The 16,471-nt window shown below is 43.5% G+C and overlaps 1 protein-coding gene across 5 annotated transcripts in view; it reads right to left on the bottom strand.

The window, feature by feature from the left end:
• Nucleotides 1-16,137, bottom strand: part of Vcan (versican) — a 102,186-nt gene extending 86,049 nt beyond the window's left edge. For 2 of the 5 annotated variants that reach the window (XM_052743636.1, XM_052743637.1), the window contains exons 1-2: nucleotides 15,680-16,136; nucleotides 4,980-5,055 (exon numbers count right to left, since the gene is read on the bottom strand). In XM_052743636.1, coding sequence (XP_052599596.1) covers nucleotides 4,980-5,049 — 70 coding nt within the window. In that variant the 5' untranslated portion in view covers nucleotides 5,050-5,055; nucleotides 15,680-16,136. Of the gene's footprint in view, nucleotides 1-4,979; nucleotides 5,056-15,679 lie in introns of all 5 variants that reach the window. The other 3 variants (XM_052743638.1, XM_052743635.1, XM_052743639.1) reach the window with 3 other exon arrangements.
• Nucleotides 16,138-16,471: the final 334 nt, after the last annotated feature.

Genomic DNA, 16,471 nt, shown 5'->3' with positions numbered 1-16,471 from the left:
AGTGCTTCCTGAGACTGGAGCGAGAGCAAGTCTAACGTTTGAAGAGCCCTCCTTGGGCCCTCCTTCAGCCAGAGGCCTCGCTTCATTCTAACTCCAGCTGCAATCACTTTGCAGAGACACACTGCCTTTCATTATCCCTGGGCCGGAAGACCAGCTTCTGTTCACCTAGCCCGCCTAACATACTCATTTCTGTTTAAGCTCTTAAACATTTAGTGACAGAGGATACACTGGTTACAATTTAACACCACTGCATGCAAAAGAAAACATCCTTTTGCCCTTCCTGGAATCCATCCTCCTCAGCCCAGCCCTCCTTCACTTCCTGGCTTCCACTCGCAAGGATAACCCAGGTGTTAGAAAGGATACAAATTATTGTTCTTGCAAAGCAAGGCTCGCTTCATGAAATGACGGCCAAAAGTAAAGAGTTGCCCCCAAATCAAGTGACACTGTGACTTTTAGCTACTAAAAGGATGTTTTTGGTTTTGTTTTTTAGCATCATGCCAGTCATCAGAGAACTGTGTGTCCCCATGTAGACACACACCGGCGATGATACAGCCCACTGAACCCTTATCAGTCAGCAGGGTCATTTTCAAAATTACAGGAAGATGTTATTCCCTTAAAAAAAAAGGAAATTCTATTGCCCCCCCCAAAAAAAATTAAAGAAGATGGGCCTAAAGTGGGCACAGCGGCTCATGCTGGCAATCCCAGGATTTAAGGCATCAGGGTAGGTGGTTCTCCATCAGCTGGTAACTAGCCTGTGCTACATAGAAAATTCCAGTCTTGTCTGGGCTGCAAAGGGACACCCTGTCTCCTCCTCCCCAAAATATGGTTAATACAGTACTATGTCTGGTGTATTTATGATAAAATCACTCATTTATTCCAAAATTATAATGACTGTTACTTTCAGAACTCGTTCAACATTCTATTCATATATATATATATATGAATGGCTTGTTCACAGGATACTTAACAAAATTAATGAAAAATGAGATAACCTATTGGCTGCACTAAGTTACTCTTTAAGATACTCCTTAGGTTTTTTTGTTTTTGCAATGTAATAGCAAGGCAACAGTCTCATTTTCATAGCTTAGAAAATAAAACCTCTAACTTAGCGTTCACTCTTTGAAATGAACCTGATTTCTTGGTGAAGATGCCCCTTGAGAGGAAGTGGCAAGCCCCTGGCTGGCTGGCAACTCACTTGAGCCAGAACACGGACCTCATTATATCTAACCAAACAATTTTTAGCATTGGCAGTTATTAACTTCCTCCCCTGCCCCTAACTTCATTCACACAGGCAGCCTTCATTTTGTCTCACTCTCTAGACACCTGCTTTTGTCGCTGCCAGAACTGAGACCTGTTAGTAGTTTCATGGTCGCTTTCATACGTCCATCAAGTCTGTAGGAGACATGCTAAAAGCCACCGCTACTGGTTCACATTCCTTCAATTTAGAATCACCTAAAGCGATGAAGCATTTCTGTTTTATTTGTTTATTTATTTATCTATCAAGAGCAAGGATTCTAAGACTTTTGAATTCTGTGTCTAAAAATTTAATTTACACTTATTGCATGTTCTAGGAGTTCACACTTTGCAGCCTAAAGAATCACTTAACACAAATAAAATATAGTAACATTACTGGGGTTTGTTTTTAATAGAAAAACAAATAATTTTATAATAGTGTAGGACAGACAATCTCTAATTCCTTAATATCTATTTCTAAATTACATTTTTTCACAATTATAAAGGCATAGGGGAAGATGCAGGGTTCAGCCAACCCCATGAAGTAGAGAACTTCCTGAAATAGGGACTGTATAGAATCTGGCTTAATTGCGACTGCCATAATGAAGGGCACATTGAAACAAAAGGCACTAGTCCAAGGGCTATGTACTATTCTGGCTAAACACACAGATATTAAAACCTTTGCTCTAAAATGAATATAAGGTGACATCGAATTGACTCTTTAGAATAAGATTAACAAAAAGATGTGTGGTAAAAACTTTTGAGTATTAAGAGTTGGGTATTAATCCACTGGGTCACAAGAACCAACTTAATTACATTGAAATATGTTAAGAGTTATCTTAGCAGTCTGAAGTTTAATGTATATAAAGTATGCACATTTAAAAAAAAATCTGCTACCTGCAGGAACTTGTCTGAATCTAGCAAAAATGTATCCTGACAGAATCAGTGTTTACTGTTCCCACAGATGGTCTGTGGTCTACAGGAGCACATAAGGGAGAAAGCACTATGTCGTGAATGATCGGTGACTCCTCATTCTGTGCACAGACTCTGCATGGTAAGAAGGGTGTAAATTCCGTCTGTGCAGACAGAGAAAGGGGCACCAGACAAACATCAGATTGAGAAGGTGGGATTCATTATGTCCTTGTTCAACTCATGACCCCACAACCCTGTACTCTATTTTGTGTTATTAGAGGAATATTAAAACAAGTGGGTAAATTTTCAGTAACTAAGATGGTTTCCAATGCAACAGGCACTGTTCAAGAACAGTGCCAAAGCCAACAAATCAGTATGACATGGTGTTCCTTAACATGAGCCACTGGCCTTTAGGATCTGTGTCCTACCAGGGCAGACACAGAAACCCCTGCCGGCTCAGCAACTTACTGCTGCCTGTCCCTCTATGTACTGGGGAAATGTGTTTTATCTGGATCTTAAACTTTTACACTTTTTGCTCCTGCCCCTCATAGGAAAGAACTAAATATACCCTAAGTTAGCTAAAAATTGATTATGTGTATTATAAAGAATGGAGCCTCAAATGCAGTAATTGCATGGTATTATTAGCTCTTAATGATTGCTAATTCTATGGAGGAAATAAACAACTCATTGTTTTGCTTTCACTATGTGAGTCTCTATGTCAAATGAGGGACGTCTTGTTGTGACTGTCACTGTGTTTCCTCTTCCATTATTAGCCACCCAAACTTGTCCCGATCCTCTCTACACCCCTGTCTTCACTGGGTACTGTTAGTCTTTCCTCTTTGGTCTCTTGATCTACTTCCTGGAAACATCTAAGAAGATGGTTTGGGATAGATTAACAGATACTGGACCGGGACTCCCATCCTCATGGCCACCACCTGAAGTAAGTTAGTTCAGTGTCCAGACTGCCACAATAATCATCCAAATTAATTCCATGCCGCCACTTCTGTACTCCTGTAATCCAGTCTTTACAGAACAACAAAAGGTTTAAAGAATTTAATGCTACATGTCCTCTGTGGACTGAAACTCTTTGGTGTGTGTTAGTGCACACACAATAAAATCTTGTCTTCTGAAAACCTGTACTGCCCCAGATAGACGAGAAGTTAAGAAAATGGTGTGGGCTGTTTCTTCATGGCTTGCCTTCTTCATCCCCTCCCTCTGAGACTTACTGGATGTGGGAAGCAATTGTTCTTCTTGGCACTTCAGTTTCCTCTTTACAGCACATGGGTAATGGATGTTTTGGTTAACCAATGTTAAGCACTTAAAATAGCTTCCAGCTCCCAGTGAATCCTGTCTACGTGACTGGTGCTGCTTCTATTTATATAAGCTGATCTCTGCTTATCTCTCTGCCTATATCTCCTACTTTCCTTTTGATCACTACTGTCCAACAAGAGTGAGTTTCCTGTTGCTCACACAAGTTTATCTTTTTAACTTAAGGGCAGATCTTAGCAGGCTGGAGACTTTCCATTCTTATTTCAGCTCACATGTTACTTTCTCAAAGAGACCTGACCTACTTTCCTGAACCAAAGCCATTCTCGAGGATACCATTCTACTTTATTTTCATCATCAGAAAAGATCTAGGATGATGTTACTTGTTTATTTCCAGTTCATATAAATTTTAAGTTTAATGAAAACAAAATCCACAATATCCACTGATATATCCCTGGACACCTAGAATAATACCTGATACAAAGAAGGAATTCAAAAAGAATGTCAGAGGATGGAAGGATGGATTGGTAAATGGAAGGATGGACGAATGGACAGATGGATGGATGGGTGGGTGGATGAATGGATGGATGGGTGGATGGGTGGGTGGGTGGTGGGGGATGGATGGATAAATGGACAGATAGAGAGATGCTTAAACCTTCGGTCCTGAAGAATGAATTAAAATATAACTAAAGAGAACCCCACAGAGGAAGTGTCAAGCAATAGGAATCACATATGGGAAGGAGGAAAGACAAAAGCTTTTTGTGGATGGACAGACTATCTCAGAAAGTCTGGAGCATGGGGATGCAGAAGTAGGAGCCCGGCATGCCAAGCACACAAAGCAGAAACAGATCAATCAGTGAAGCTTGACATAGACTCTTCAAATTCCTCCTTGTGTCTCCGTGCTTGCACCAAACACTAAAGGTAGAATGATGGAATCCACACTGAACAGGTGTGAAAGGTGGAGCTAAGAAAGGCAGCGCATGCGCACCTACTTGCCATTACCTGTCCAGAAACAAAGACAAAGGGAGCTGCTGACAAACGCTTGCTGGCAACATTTTTTAACTTCCCTAAATTCAAACTCTAGACTCCCAGATTTAATTTCCTTTTTCGTATAAGAAAGTCTTTAAAAAGCAGTTCAGAAGAAATTAGAATTCTAAATATTCTCAATGCTCTAAGAGAGCCTTTTTTCATTGTTCAACTCGGGGGCCAGACACGGTATCGCATATTAGTAACCTAGCATTTGTAAGGCTTGGGGAGGAAAACTACCAGTTTGAGGCCAGCTGGACTACATAATGAGACACTGTCTCAAAAAAAACAAAACAACAAAAACAAACATAGGAACACACAAAAACAAGTGATCTAAGAGGTTAGTGAAAGATTCACTCACAGTTTTGTTAGTTTGGTCTGTTTGACTCATCGAAATACACTACATTCAGTAATACTTTAAGTGAAAATCTTAAGCAATGCATAGATTTTTTTTAATGATTCTTCATCGTAGTGATCCCATATTATAATTCCATTCCCCAGTGTTTTTCACATATTAATAATGAAAGTATTACTCTACTTACCTTTATGTAGTGCATGGGTTACTAATAAGGTTGAGCACATCCATAAGACGCTTTTCATATTTAGCAACATCTTGTCCTAGAAATGAAGAAAAACAAAGTATACCACAAGTATTTATGGTGGTGGCAGGCCATAAATCACATGTTAATAAGGTACTGGGTGCAATAAAAGAGGCAGTTCTCTGTGGACTGTAAAACCAGGAGGCTCATAATAGACCAGATCACGACATTGTAATCATTCATTTGAATCACACTTGAGACAATAGTACCAAAATAACTCCAAGCCCCAGTGTGCGGACTTAGAACTCCAGGCTTACACATGATGGCCACAGCTAGACAGGCCACAGGAAGAACGCTAGAGATGATAACCTATGTAAATAAGGTGAGGAGCAGGTACAGAAAGGATATGGTACCCTCAGAATCTAATTAGAATGAAGAGAGTGAATGTGGACAGAATAAGAAAATGCCAAAGATGACACAAAAGAGATGCGGAAAAACACAAGCTTCACATCAAGTTTGAGGTGAGAAGGAACTGACCTGTGGCTCTGGCCGATGCTATCACCAGCAAGAATAAGGCCTTTGGAAGGTTTTCATTGTAGTGGAAACACACACCATGGACTGTCTAGCTGGCTGAACAAACAAAACAAATGTATCCCAAAGAGTTGCTAATTGCCAAAGTGACCAGTTTCAAAGCGCCCTCAGCAGCTTTTAGGTCTCGAGCGTAAACAATGAAAGAAGATGTTCTTCACTGAAAGTCAAGAAACACTGACCTTTGCTGAGCTGCTAATTTACTGTGTGCTTTGGGAAAGACCTTTAACAGTCTGAGTCACAAAATGGGCCCTTCCAAGTCTGAATTTATAGAAACCAGCCTAGTAAGGATAAGCACCAGGGGTGAGGGTTGTTAGAGTTTCCATTTAAATATCTCTCAAAGACCCACATTTTGGAGGCTTGGGCCTGAACTTGGCCTTGCTGGAGTTGGTGCCTAGTGGGAGTTCTTAGGCCATCAATGCTGTGTCCTCAAAGGGAATGTGGACTGTGGATCTCTTCTTCTCTGTTTGTTTTCCCTTCAGCTTCACGGGAGCAGCCCATTCCACCACATGCTCCCAGGCATGACGCGCTACCTGGCCTCAGGCCAGCATACAAGGCCAATCAATCATGCACTTCATCTTCCAAAACTGTGGAGCAAAAGAAACCTCTCTCTATGTATAAGTTGATTGTCTAGGCTTTTTGCTATAGTCTTGGAAGCAGACTCACAGGCATGTTATTGTTTGAATATATTCGAGAATATTTTGTTACTTGCAGCCAAAGACATCTTCACTGGCTCATATGTAAATTGGTACCCTACTGAACTCCCTTTGCCTTCCTTAGAAAACACATTCTGTATTACCTAGGAAAGCTGGCCTGGAATAAGTAAATGATGAAAGAATCCAAGTGTAGTTTGTGCTCAAATATATTTTAATATTCCATGACAACTACTCATTTGTTTTTAAATATTCTGCATTGGGTCTTGTTTTATAAATCTAAAAACATGTTACAACCAAACTATAACAAAACTGTAAAATGCTTAGCTTATGGATTTATGGCTTTACCTGTGTCGCCATGGCTTGACAGTGTTTTAGAAATAAAAAGATATTAATTGCAAAGGCAAGATGAGTATTTAGGTCATAAAATCATATCAAATACATGCAGCCCGTGAATATTAACTTAATCCAGGTAGAAAACCTTCTTTTAATCATACTTCTAAATACTACTTTTTTGTTTCTATAAAGAAAAATTGCTTTCATTTTTAGTTTTCTTCCTTTTTCTTCAGGAAACCTTTATAAAGTATTTTTTAATGTTTAGGCTCCACTGCTAATCAGTCTTGGATTCAAATTCTGCATTTTCTACTTAAACTCTCAGGTTATAAGTAAATGGATAGGCTCTCTAAAATTTATTTCTCTAGTTACTTAAAGATGAAAATTAATATGCATTATAGAAATGATTGAAATACCTGAAAATATTGCACATGAAATATGCCCATTCATATCTAATATAGTCAGTACATAGTGATTATTATTAAAATTAGTAACTCAAGCTTTTTATAGATGCTCGAATTGCTTCAGGTCACTAATAATAAAAGAATTTGAAGCCCTAAATCGTACTTTGCGTTACCTCTATAATAGCAGTATATAACTTTATGTTTATAGCAAACTCCCATCACTTATCATTGGTTTTGATTATTACTTTGAAATATATTTTACTGGCCAGAGAGGTGGCTCAGTGGGTAAAGGCACCTACTGTTCAGCCTGATGACCTGAATTTGGTTCCCAGGAACTACCAGGTAGGAAAGAACTGACACTTCCAATTGTCCTCTGACTTCTACATGCTCACTGCGGAACATTTACAAACATCAATAAACAATACATAAATGTAATAAAATATGTTTTATATCCACTATAAAACAGTAGGCTTCTAGAAGGAAGAGCTTACAAATTCCCACAATAGTCTACAGTGCTATTTGCAATACCCCTTGGAGAGAGTTAGTAGCCAAATGCGTAGTCAATACTTCCACTTTGAAGTACCAGTAATTCCTTATGAATGTGAGCATGCATGTAGGACTTATTGAGAGATGAAACTGTCTGGTTGAATATTAATATTACCTAGTAATAATATGGGCACATTAGTATTCAGACAGTCAAATCTTATAAAACAAAAGAGAAATTATATGAACCTGACTCTGGAACATATCTTTTGTATTCTTATTTCCTGCACAGGACAAATGCTCAAAAACCTAATTCTTTATATGCCATGTTTAATCCTTATAAACACATCTTTATTTTTTTCTAAATTAAAGAGAAAAAAATCTGTCTTCATCTCTACAGCAGCCCACCTGTAGTATTATTCTCACCTGCCCCGGAGACTGCCACTAAGCCTCAACTTAAAGAATGAGATCATTGCATTAAAAACATAGAGATGCAATATGTTATGGATACACTGGTGTAAGTTACAAAAATGTGCTTGAATAAATTACTCCTGAGTGAATACGAGTGCTCTCAAACTAAATTCCAGATCTCCAACTTCACTAGGAAATGAGCCAGAAGATGCAGTGATAGGGCTGTGTTCTGATTGTCCCATCACTAGCAAGGACCACACAGCGGCCTCCCGACCTGGGACTTTGTGCTGGGGGTCACGGGTGCTCCAGCCAGCCCCTTCTCTATCTCCACTCAGGCCTGCCCTGTCAGCACGTTCTACACTCAAACCGAAGGATTCTCAGTCATGGCTTTGGTAGCCACATCCAAGAGCTGTTCCTGATATCGGGTGTCTCCAATCTGCATTCTTATAGTCCCATCATGAGTGTGTGTGAACATACATGTCCCTTTTCTTTTTCAGTTTTGGGAGACCTACACCTGTGTCTTTAATGAAGCTATACCACTTTTCTTCTGCATCTGAGCCTAGTAAATGAGAAAATTGACTCCTTCTTTGCTCCCAGCATGCTCCAACTCCCATTTCTACTCTTCTGCTGCAGAATGTCTGTCTTGTAAGTGTGGTTGGTTGGTCAGTGATAGTAAATCTCTATACATGGAAAAACTGAGGAGATAAGCCAGCCAGCAGTCTCTATATTTAGCCATATACTTCAGTAAAGTCAAAAATAGGAAAAAGTCATCGAACCATCAAGGTCCAGCTGACTGCAGCTGTGTAGTTGCCTGGGAAACAAAAGACAAGGTCAACGGAACTTCTGTCTCTCTGCAGAGAAGAGAGGCACCTCACACCAGGGATAGACCGCCAGGGTTCTATTGACCAGATATTTAGTATTCTCCCTCATTCTTGGGGAAGCCTAGAGCGGTGAGGGGAACCTAAGGACAATGGTTTGTCTACTGTCCTGCCAATCAGTTGTTCTGGACCCCTGCTTGTCTTGGATACCTCAGCTACAAATTAGATATAGTAGGCATTCCATGTTATTCTATAGTACTTAGTTCATTATCTCAGGAAGAATGTCTGAGAGATAGATGCCTCATGGCTCAGACTTCACAGTAGTAGCTGTACTCCAGGAATTTGTCACAGCCTATACCTAGATTCCTGAACCCAGACTCAGTTAGACTTTTTAGTGATGTCCTTTAGCACTCTGTTCTTGTCAGTGAGCTCTTGTTTCATTATCCATCTCCTCCAGGCTCTGTTTCCACCGCAGCACGTGACACTACTTCACTTACCTGTTTAGGAATTATCGTCCTCTTTTAGCTGACACAGAAGCCTTAAGAGAAAACCTCTAATATTTTCTTCACTTCTAGTTCTACAGTACCCAGGACATTCAGTAACTGTTTGCTTTAAAATGATGACTACGTTCTTACTTTATGTCATTAAATACATTCTCTGTACACCTTCCCCTTTTACGGTCTTTGCTTAAACCACACATTTCCAATCAGCAAATACAGTTTTCCATGGATAAAGTAAAAATGTTTACTCAGCAAGTTCTCTGGGATGAATCTTTAGAATGGTTCAAAGCTTTTACTGCTAAGAAATTATGCTTTAAACCGGGTGTGGTCAGGCACACCTTTGATCCTAGCACTCGGGAGGCAGAGGCAGGAGGATTTCTGTGAGTTCAAAGCCAGCATGTTCTACCGAGTAAGTTCCAGGACAACCAGGGTTGTTATACAGAGAAACTCTGTCTTGAAAAAAACAAAAAAAAAATTATGTTTCAATCCATATGTAGTAAGGCACACCTGTAATTCTAGCACTGGACAAGCTGAAAGAAGAGAAGGATTAAAAGGGTAAGGAGAGAACTAGGGCCCAGAAGGAATCTCAGACTTGCCTTGCTCCACATCCAGACCCTGCTCTGCAACAGACCAACCTATCAATAAAACACTGCAAGGGAAAATCCTGGGGCACCTACCTGGAGTGGTATTTCAACCATTATCTACATAATATCTGAAAGTAGAATTTTCAGGTGAAAGAACATACACACTTTTCAATATCTTTTGCTGCTAAATGAAAAAAAATGTTTGCTGAATTGTTTTCTAAAGAAAATGAACTTAGTGAAGTGCCTATAATAATTTATAACTTCGGTTCTCTACAACTCAACCAACACACAATTCCCAAACTGTTTTCCTTGTCTGACTGATGAAAAAATGGGGTTGGGGATTTAGCTCAGTGGTAGAGCACTTGCCTACCAAGCGCAAGGCCCTGGGTTAGGTCCTCAGCTCTGGAAAGAAAAAAAAGAAAGAAAGAAAAAGAAAAAATGATGCAGTGTGCTGTTGCTATTTTAATGATTTTTTTAAAGAAATTTATTTACTTTATTTTATGTATATGAGTGTTTTGTCTGCATGTATATATGTGCATCATGTATATGGCTGGTGCTCATAGAGGCCAAAAGAGAACATCTGATACCCTGAAACTTGACTTACAGATAGTCGTGAACCACTATGTGGGCTCTGGGAACTGAACCAAGGTCTTTTTCAAGAATGAGTGTCCTTAATCACCGAGCCATTTCTCCAGCCCCTTATGACTATTTTTTTATAACTATGAATGAAGTTGAAAAAATTTTCTCACAGGATTCAAAAAAATTTTTTTTCTGCAACACTACCAGTCTGTAATTTTGCCCAATTTTTGCTAGATTCAATATTTGTTTTAACAGGCATAATATATTAGTATCTCTTATTTATGTAGTTTTCTGTCTCTGAAATCTTTTTCATAGGCATTTTGTCTTTTAAATGTTATAACTACATCCATTTAATAAATTATGATGCTGAAGGTCTAGCAGTTCCATTTAACTTGGTTTCCCAGCTGGAGCACCCAACACAAACTTCTACTTACCAAGTCTAGTGGCCACTCCACTCTGTTTCAGGCCAGGTTGAAGCAATAACTTAATGGTAAACAGACTGTAATTTATGACTTAGTGCTTCTGTGTTCACTATGAAATGGGTAATTTCTTTTTTAAAGTATTTATTTTATTTTTAAAGTGTGTGTGCATGCACGCCTGTGTGCCCATGTGTGTGCATGTGAGTGAGTGCATGCGTGCAGGTGCCTTGAGAGGCCAGAGGTGTCAGCTCTCTCTGCATCTGGAGTTAAAAGTGATTGTGAGTAGCCTGACAGGAACCCCCACTCCAGTCCTCTGCTAGAAAAGTACACACTGCTGCACACACTTCACCACTGAGGATCCCTCAGGTGCTGGAAATGGGTAATTTCTGGCAAGCAATATATATCTGTACCCTTCTATATATAACAGGTCGATCAAACGAGTCTAGGTATGTAATTAGCACACTTTTAATAAAGATCCTATGTACTGACCCCTGAGAGAAAATCACCCTGTCACATCCAGTTCTAAGAACTTTACATCAGATTTGATTTTGTGTCCTAGATGCATTTACGGATTTTTTAAGTCTAGATTATAAGAAGAAACTGACAAACCTTCACTAATCCAAATGGAACTTGGTCAAGCCATGTCTTTACTCTCCCTTGTTCTGACTCCAAACGTACGCAATGGGCAGCACATTTTTCTACACCAGGGCAAGTAACCTCCAACAATGGGTGTTTGTCTGTCTCCTCACTGATTTCTCTGGGTGGGTGGGGAAAATTTTAAAAATCCACCTAGTACAGGTGCTCATTCTTTTGCCACAAAGCCCCAAGAAGTTCTGACCCTCGCAGAGCTATAGCCCATCTGAAATGTAGAGTCTATGGATGTTTGTTCAAGAGTAAAGTCAACAAAAATGTTTAAACTCCACCAGGAAAAAGAACTAGATTGAGTCCATGATTGTGGAAGAGTCAGCTGGTCTTTGTGCTTTCAGGGGCTCCAGGATGCCCCATTACAGACCAATCATTAACCCGAGAGTGTTTAAACATGGTCCTGTAAGGAGAGACCAACAATGGGTGCATCACCCACATTAATCATATTCAGCTTTGAGTTAGCTTTTTATATCCTTTCCAAACAGAAAGTTACTCCGAAATAGATGGAGGCAGCTTGGAGTAGCAGAGGGATCCCCTGCAATCTACAAAAACAAAGGAGAGAGGGGGCTGATTATAAACACCCATAAACCCGAGGAAATTCTTTTCCTTTTTTTTTATTAAAGAAAGAAATAAGACTTATGAAGAGGTTTAATTTTAAACCACCAAGAAAATCCAGACTTTGAACTCTTACATAAATTCTAAGTGATGGTCTTGAATCCCATCCCTCTTTCCACCGCCCATAAGAAGATTAAGGACTGTGGACTTCCTGCTGGAGGAAGTAATTGCTCAATTGCTTCGGAATCCATTGGAAACCTTTGCGGCATTAGTGGGGACACGCAGATGCAATTTGTCAAATATCCCTTTCTTACTTTGTGCTCAGAACTAGATCTCAGATCCTTTGAGACCCTCCCCCTTGCTACGTTGCTCGTACAATGGGAACCTACTCTACCTCAGAAAACTATCTGATGCTCCCATTGTTTTCCTATTAAATTCAAAATATTCCATTTTAGGGTTTTATGTGAATATTTCCTGAGTTCAACACAGTTGCCAAGCAGTACTCAACACAATTTAGGCCATAGCTTTTAAAGAGAAACAAAATCGATAATGGACCAATTATAAACAGAATTTAAGGTGAGGGGGGGACCATTAAATCCTAGCTCTTCCGAATTAGAAGCTGGAGAATTTAAAGTGGAAATCGTAGTAGCCGCGTCCAGTCTACATCGCCACACCCACCGCACCCCCACCCCGGCCCTAGATCTTTTATCAGCCATTTGGCCAGCTTGTGGGAGACACCTACCCCCGCCCACTCTAAGGGTCCTGGGCTAATACCCAATTACACCAGCATTAATTTTGTCGCTGGCTAAACGTGGTCTTTAGGCAAATATGAATGTATTTAAAAAACGAGTGCAAGGAGCAATCACAAACTTGTCTCATTTTCGTGCCAAGAGTTGACTCCGAGGAAATCTTCATTTCTCCTTTTAAAGCAAAAACCCTGAACCGTGCATTATCACTCCCAAGAAGCAGTAGAAAAATAGTATTTTAAAGGCTTTTTATTTAGGAGCTTTTAAGTGCCATCTGAGTAGAACCTGGGTCCGCTCCAGCTTCAGCGAGCCTTAGGAGCCCTAGAAGGCAGGCCAGCCAAGGCCCCACCCGGGGCCAGCCCAGTCCCGCCCCAGTTGGCCGCAGCCGCTGGAGACCTAGGCTGAGCGGCGGATCGCCCGAGCAGCTGTGCAGCTGTCTCGGAGCCCAGGAAGTCACACCCGTCTCGCGCCCTTAGCCGAAGCTCCAGCCCACGTGGCGGATGGCGAACCCCCGGGCCGCAGAAGGGAGTGCCTAGCAGGGTCCCTCCCCAAAAGCAAGATGAGCTCGGGTAGGCGGGGTGGGACCACCTCTGCTTTAGGTAGTTCCTTCCCAGGTCAGCACCAGGCAGAGACGCGCTGGTTATCGCCTTGAACATAACGGGTACGAAATTGAGGTCAATATTTCGAAACGAGTCCTTGCGGCTCCTGGCTATTTGCATTCATCTGTTTCATTGTCCCCAGTCCTTCCCTATCTTTTCCACTCCTTTCCTCTGCCCCTGGGCGCCTCCTCCCCAGTTTCCACGTGCAACGCGTGCCCCGGTGTGGAGGAAGTTAAGTTGGATGAGGGGGCATTCTTTTGCAATCGCCTGGAACAGGGTCCTGGCACTGTGTTCAAGGACCTTAGCTAAATTTGCCAAAGCAAGTACCTCTATCACTTTTCTCAAAGATGAGTAAATTGCATGTCAAGAAACCTCAAACCTGGCTCAGTTGCCAGACTTGTGTGTTAGTCCACCCAGCTGCAGGCGCCGCCCAGAGCGCCGCGGGAAGCCAGGAGGACTAAAGAAAAGGAGCCCCTGCTCTCCGGACGGCCAATTTCCTTTCTCTCCATCTCCTCCAAATCCCAAGATTCACGTCCCAGATTCTGAAGTAGAAAACTGACCATTAAACCCCGGGGTCTTCTCTGTTTGAACCCAAGGATGGGAAAGCGGTTTACTGGCCTTCTTTTTCTCCGCTTATGCTGAATTTCTCCATCAGGGGGAGCTCACGCCTACTACAAAACTCCCCATTCCTAGACATCTGGCTTCTGCTAGTCCGAAACACCCAACGGCGAGCAGATCTTAAAGAGCGCACCGCCCCCCTTGCTCCTCCCTCTGGGCCGGCCTCCACGGCCAGAGAAGGAAGGGATTTCACACCAGCCATTCATTTGTCAGCCATGGGGGAGGGGAAGCAAGAGCGGAGAGGAGGCAGACAGGGGCGAGAGAAGGCAGAGAAGATGGAGACAGAGGAGGAGACACAAAGATGAGGGGACACAGATAGCGAGACTCCACGGCGGCTGTCCTCCAGGCTGTACAGCACTGTAGCCTGGCGAGGGGTGGGGTGCATTTCTTCCCCTTTCCGCAGGATCCCAAGAACACGCAGGACGTGCGGAGGCGTCCGTAGTTGGATCCGAGAGTAAATAGTTCAGGCTATGACATTATTTTCTTACCCCTGTTTCTTCTGTCTAACCCTCTGCCCGCTCCACGCCCATTGACACAGAGAACAAGCCGGGACAGCCGGGATGTCCCGGGTCTGCAGGCACCAGAGAAGTCTCTGCAATGCCCACGCCTACTTGGGGCGAGGGGACTCTGTCGGCCGGGGCGTCCCCGGGGACTCCCGGCACGCGCTTTCGGTCCGCAACCACTCTACCAGCCTGGTAAAGTTGCCCAACTGAAGTGGAGAAATGAGAGCGGGTGAAGATACAGAAGGGAACAGAAGACTTCTGTAATCCAGACAAGAAGTCTGGACCAGTTGGTTCCTAACTCGGGTCTCAGTGCCACCTTTGTCTGGAGAGCGCTCTGGGTCCTGGTTTGCTGCGAAAGATGAGGGCGACAAGTCCCCATTTCGCTTTCCAGGGCGAGGGCGAAAAATACTGCACATCTCTCCGGTTCGGGGGAAGCTTTCCCGCCCAGGAGCCAGCCTCCCAGACCTCTACGGTGTTCCAGCAACCCCACCCCCAACCACTGGCTCCGGCTCACCACACGCAGGACAAAAGAACACAGGGGCAACGTGAGGGAGCTTTGACAGCCCCCAAGTCATCAAAGAAACGTAACCCCAGTGCCCTGCCCAACCCCTGCCAGAAAGCTTTCCATATTGCCTGCTCGGGGGCTTGGGGTGGGTGGGTGGGGGTCATGTCCGCGCAGGTCCTAGGTAGCTAAAGTACCCCGCTGCCGAGTCGGGAGCTGCCCAGGGGTGGCTTTCCAGGAACCAGAGATACTGACCACACACCGGGAGCCAGGAAACCAGGTGGTCTGCCCTAAGGTGGTTTCAGGGACCGGTATTTGGGCAACTTTGGGGACTCCCCATTCAAACTTTTGCCTCAATCCGTTTAAAGACAACAACAACAAAAAAAAATCAAGGTGTGAGGAGTCCCTCCCATTCTTCCAACTCAAGATAGCATGACTTTTCTAGGATTTCTCTACAAAATCCCGTCCCCCTATTCCGTTCGTCCTTTTCCTCTACCCCACCCGAGCTTCTTTGTCTAGATCTTTTTTCAGCACCAAGGTCTGTCTGAATTCCTCTCCAACAAGCCTCTTCAAAGTTACCTGCATGTTTTAAAGTGCGCACATTTTCTTAACTTCGCCTTACTGCTAGTCCTCTTGGCTTTAATTAAAGCCCTCTTCCAATTGCAATGTACCTCTTTTTCCCTCCCACTGAGCTCGGCGGGTTTTCTTTTCCCAAGTTTTACCCCCTTTCTTTTAAATGGGGGAACAAAAGAAACGTGATTACCTTGAAAGGCGGCTTGCTGCCGTTTGGGGGGGAATTCACTGCTGAGCTGTGAGGATGGGCTCCGCGTTGGCCCGGCAGATCACATAGGAAGCGCGGTGGCCCGGGGAAGGATGCGGCGAGTGCGGGACGGAGCTGGAGGTGAGGGAGGATGCGCCGCTTGCCGCAGATCCCGGTCCCAGCGCCTGTCCACAGCACCCAGTGCTCGCCGCGGCTGCTGCGCCCGCGCGCCTTGAGTTCTTCCCCCAGAAAGGCTCGGGGCAGCTCGCCTGCAAGTTCAAATGCGGGTTGTGACACCCATCGTCATTATATCACTGTACCGTCAGCGCCGAGGAGGAGACTCGGAGAAAAGGAGGAGGGAGAGGAGGAGGGTTCATTCACAGGCTCCAGAAGCGCTCCGCAGCTTCAGCCACTCCAAAGAGCCCAGGCTTGGAAACAGGCGGAGGGGCGGAAAGGAGCTCCCAGCGCCCGCCGTGGGGACCGCCTGCCTCCCTCGCCAGGCACTCCCACCTCTCCACGGTTCCTCCTGACAAGGAGTACCAATCGGCTGGGGGGGGAAAGCCTCGCTCCTCATTCAGCGACGCTGTGCCATCTCGCTGTGCGCTCTCAAACGACCGCCTTCCCACCGTCCCCACCCCCACCTCCTTCCCCGCCCTGTGCTGCTACTTCTGAATTAGGGGGAAGGAGTCCCCAAGCTCTGGTGGGGCAGGCAAGCACGGAGCAATGAAGTATGGTCAGTTCCTAGGGGCGGACGGGACTCCATAAAATCAGCCAAGAACTTGCTTATAATGTGTT

The sequence above is a fragment of the Peromyscus californicus genome, unplaced genomic scaffold, assembly GCF_007827085.1.
Source record: "Peromyscus californicus insignis strain IS unplaced genomic scaffold, ASM782708v3 Scaffold_18__1_contigs__length_77618521, whole genome shotgun sequence".
Lineage (NCBI taxonomy): Eukaryota > Metazoa > Chordata > Mammalia > Rodentia > Cricetidae > Peromyscus > Peromyscus californicus.
The sequence above is the reverse complement of the archived record's forward strand: the minus strand, read 5'-3'. Positions and strand labels throughout refer to the sequence as shown.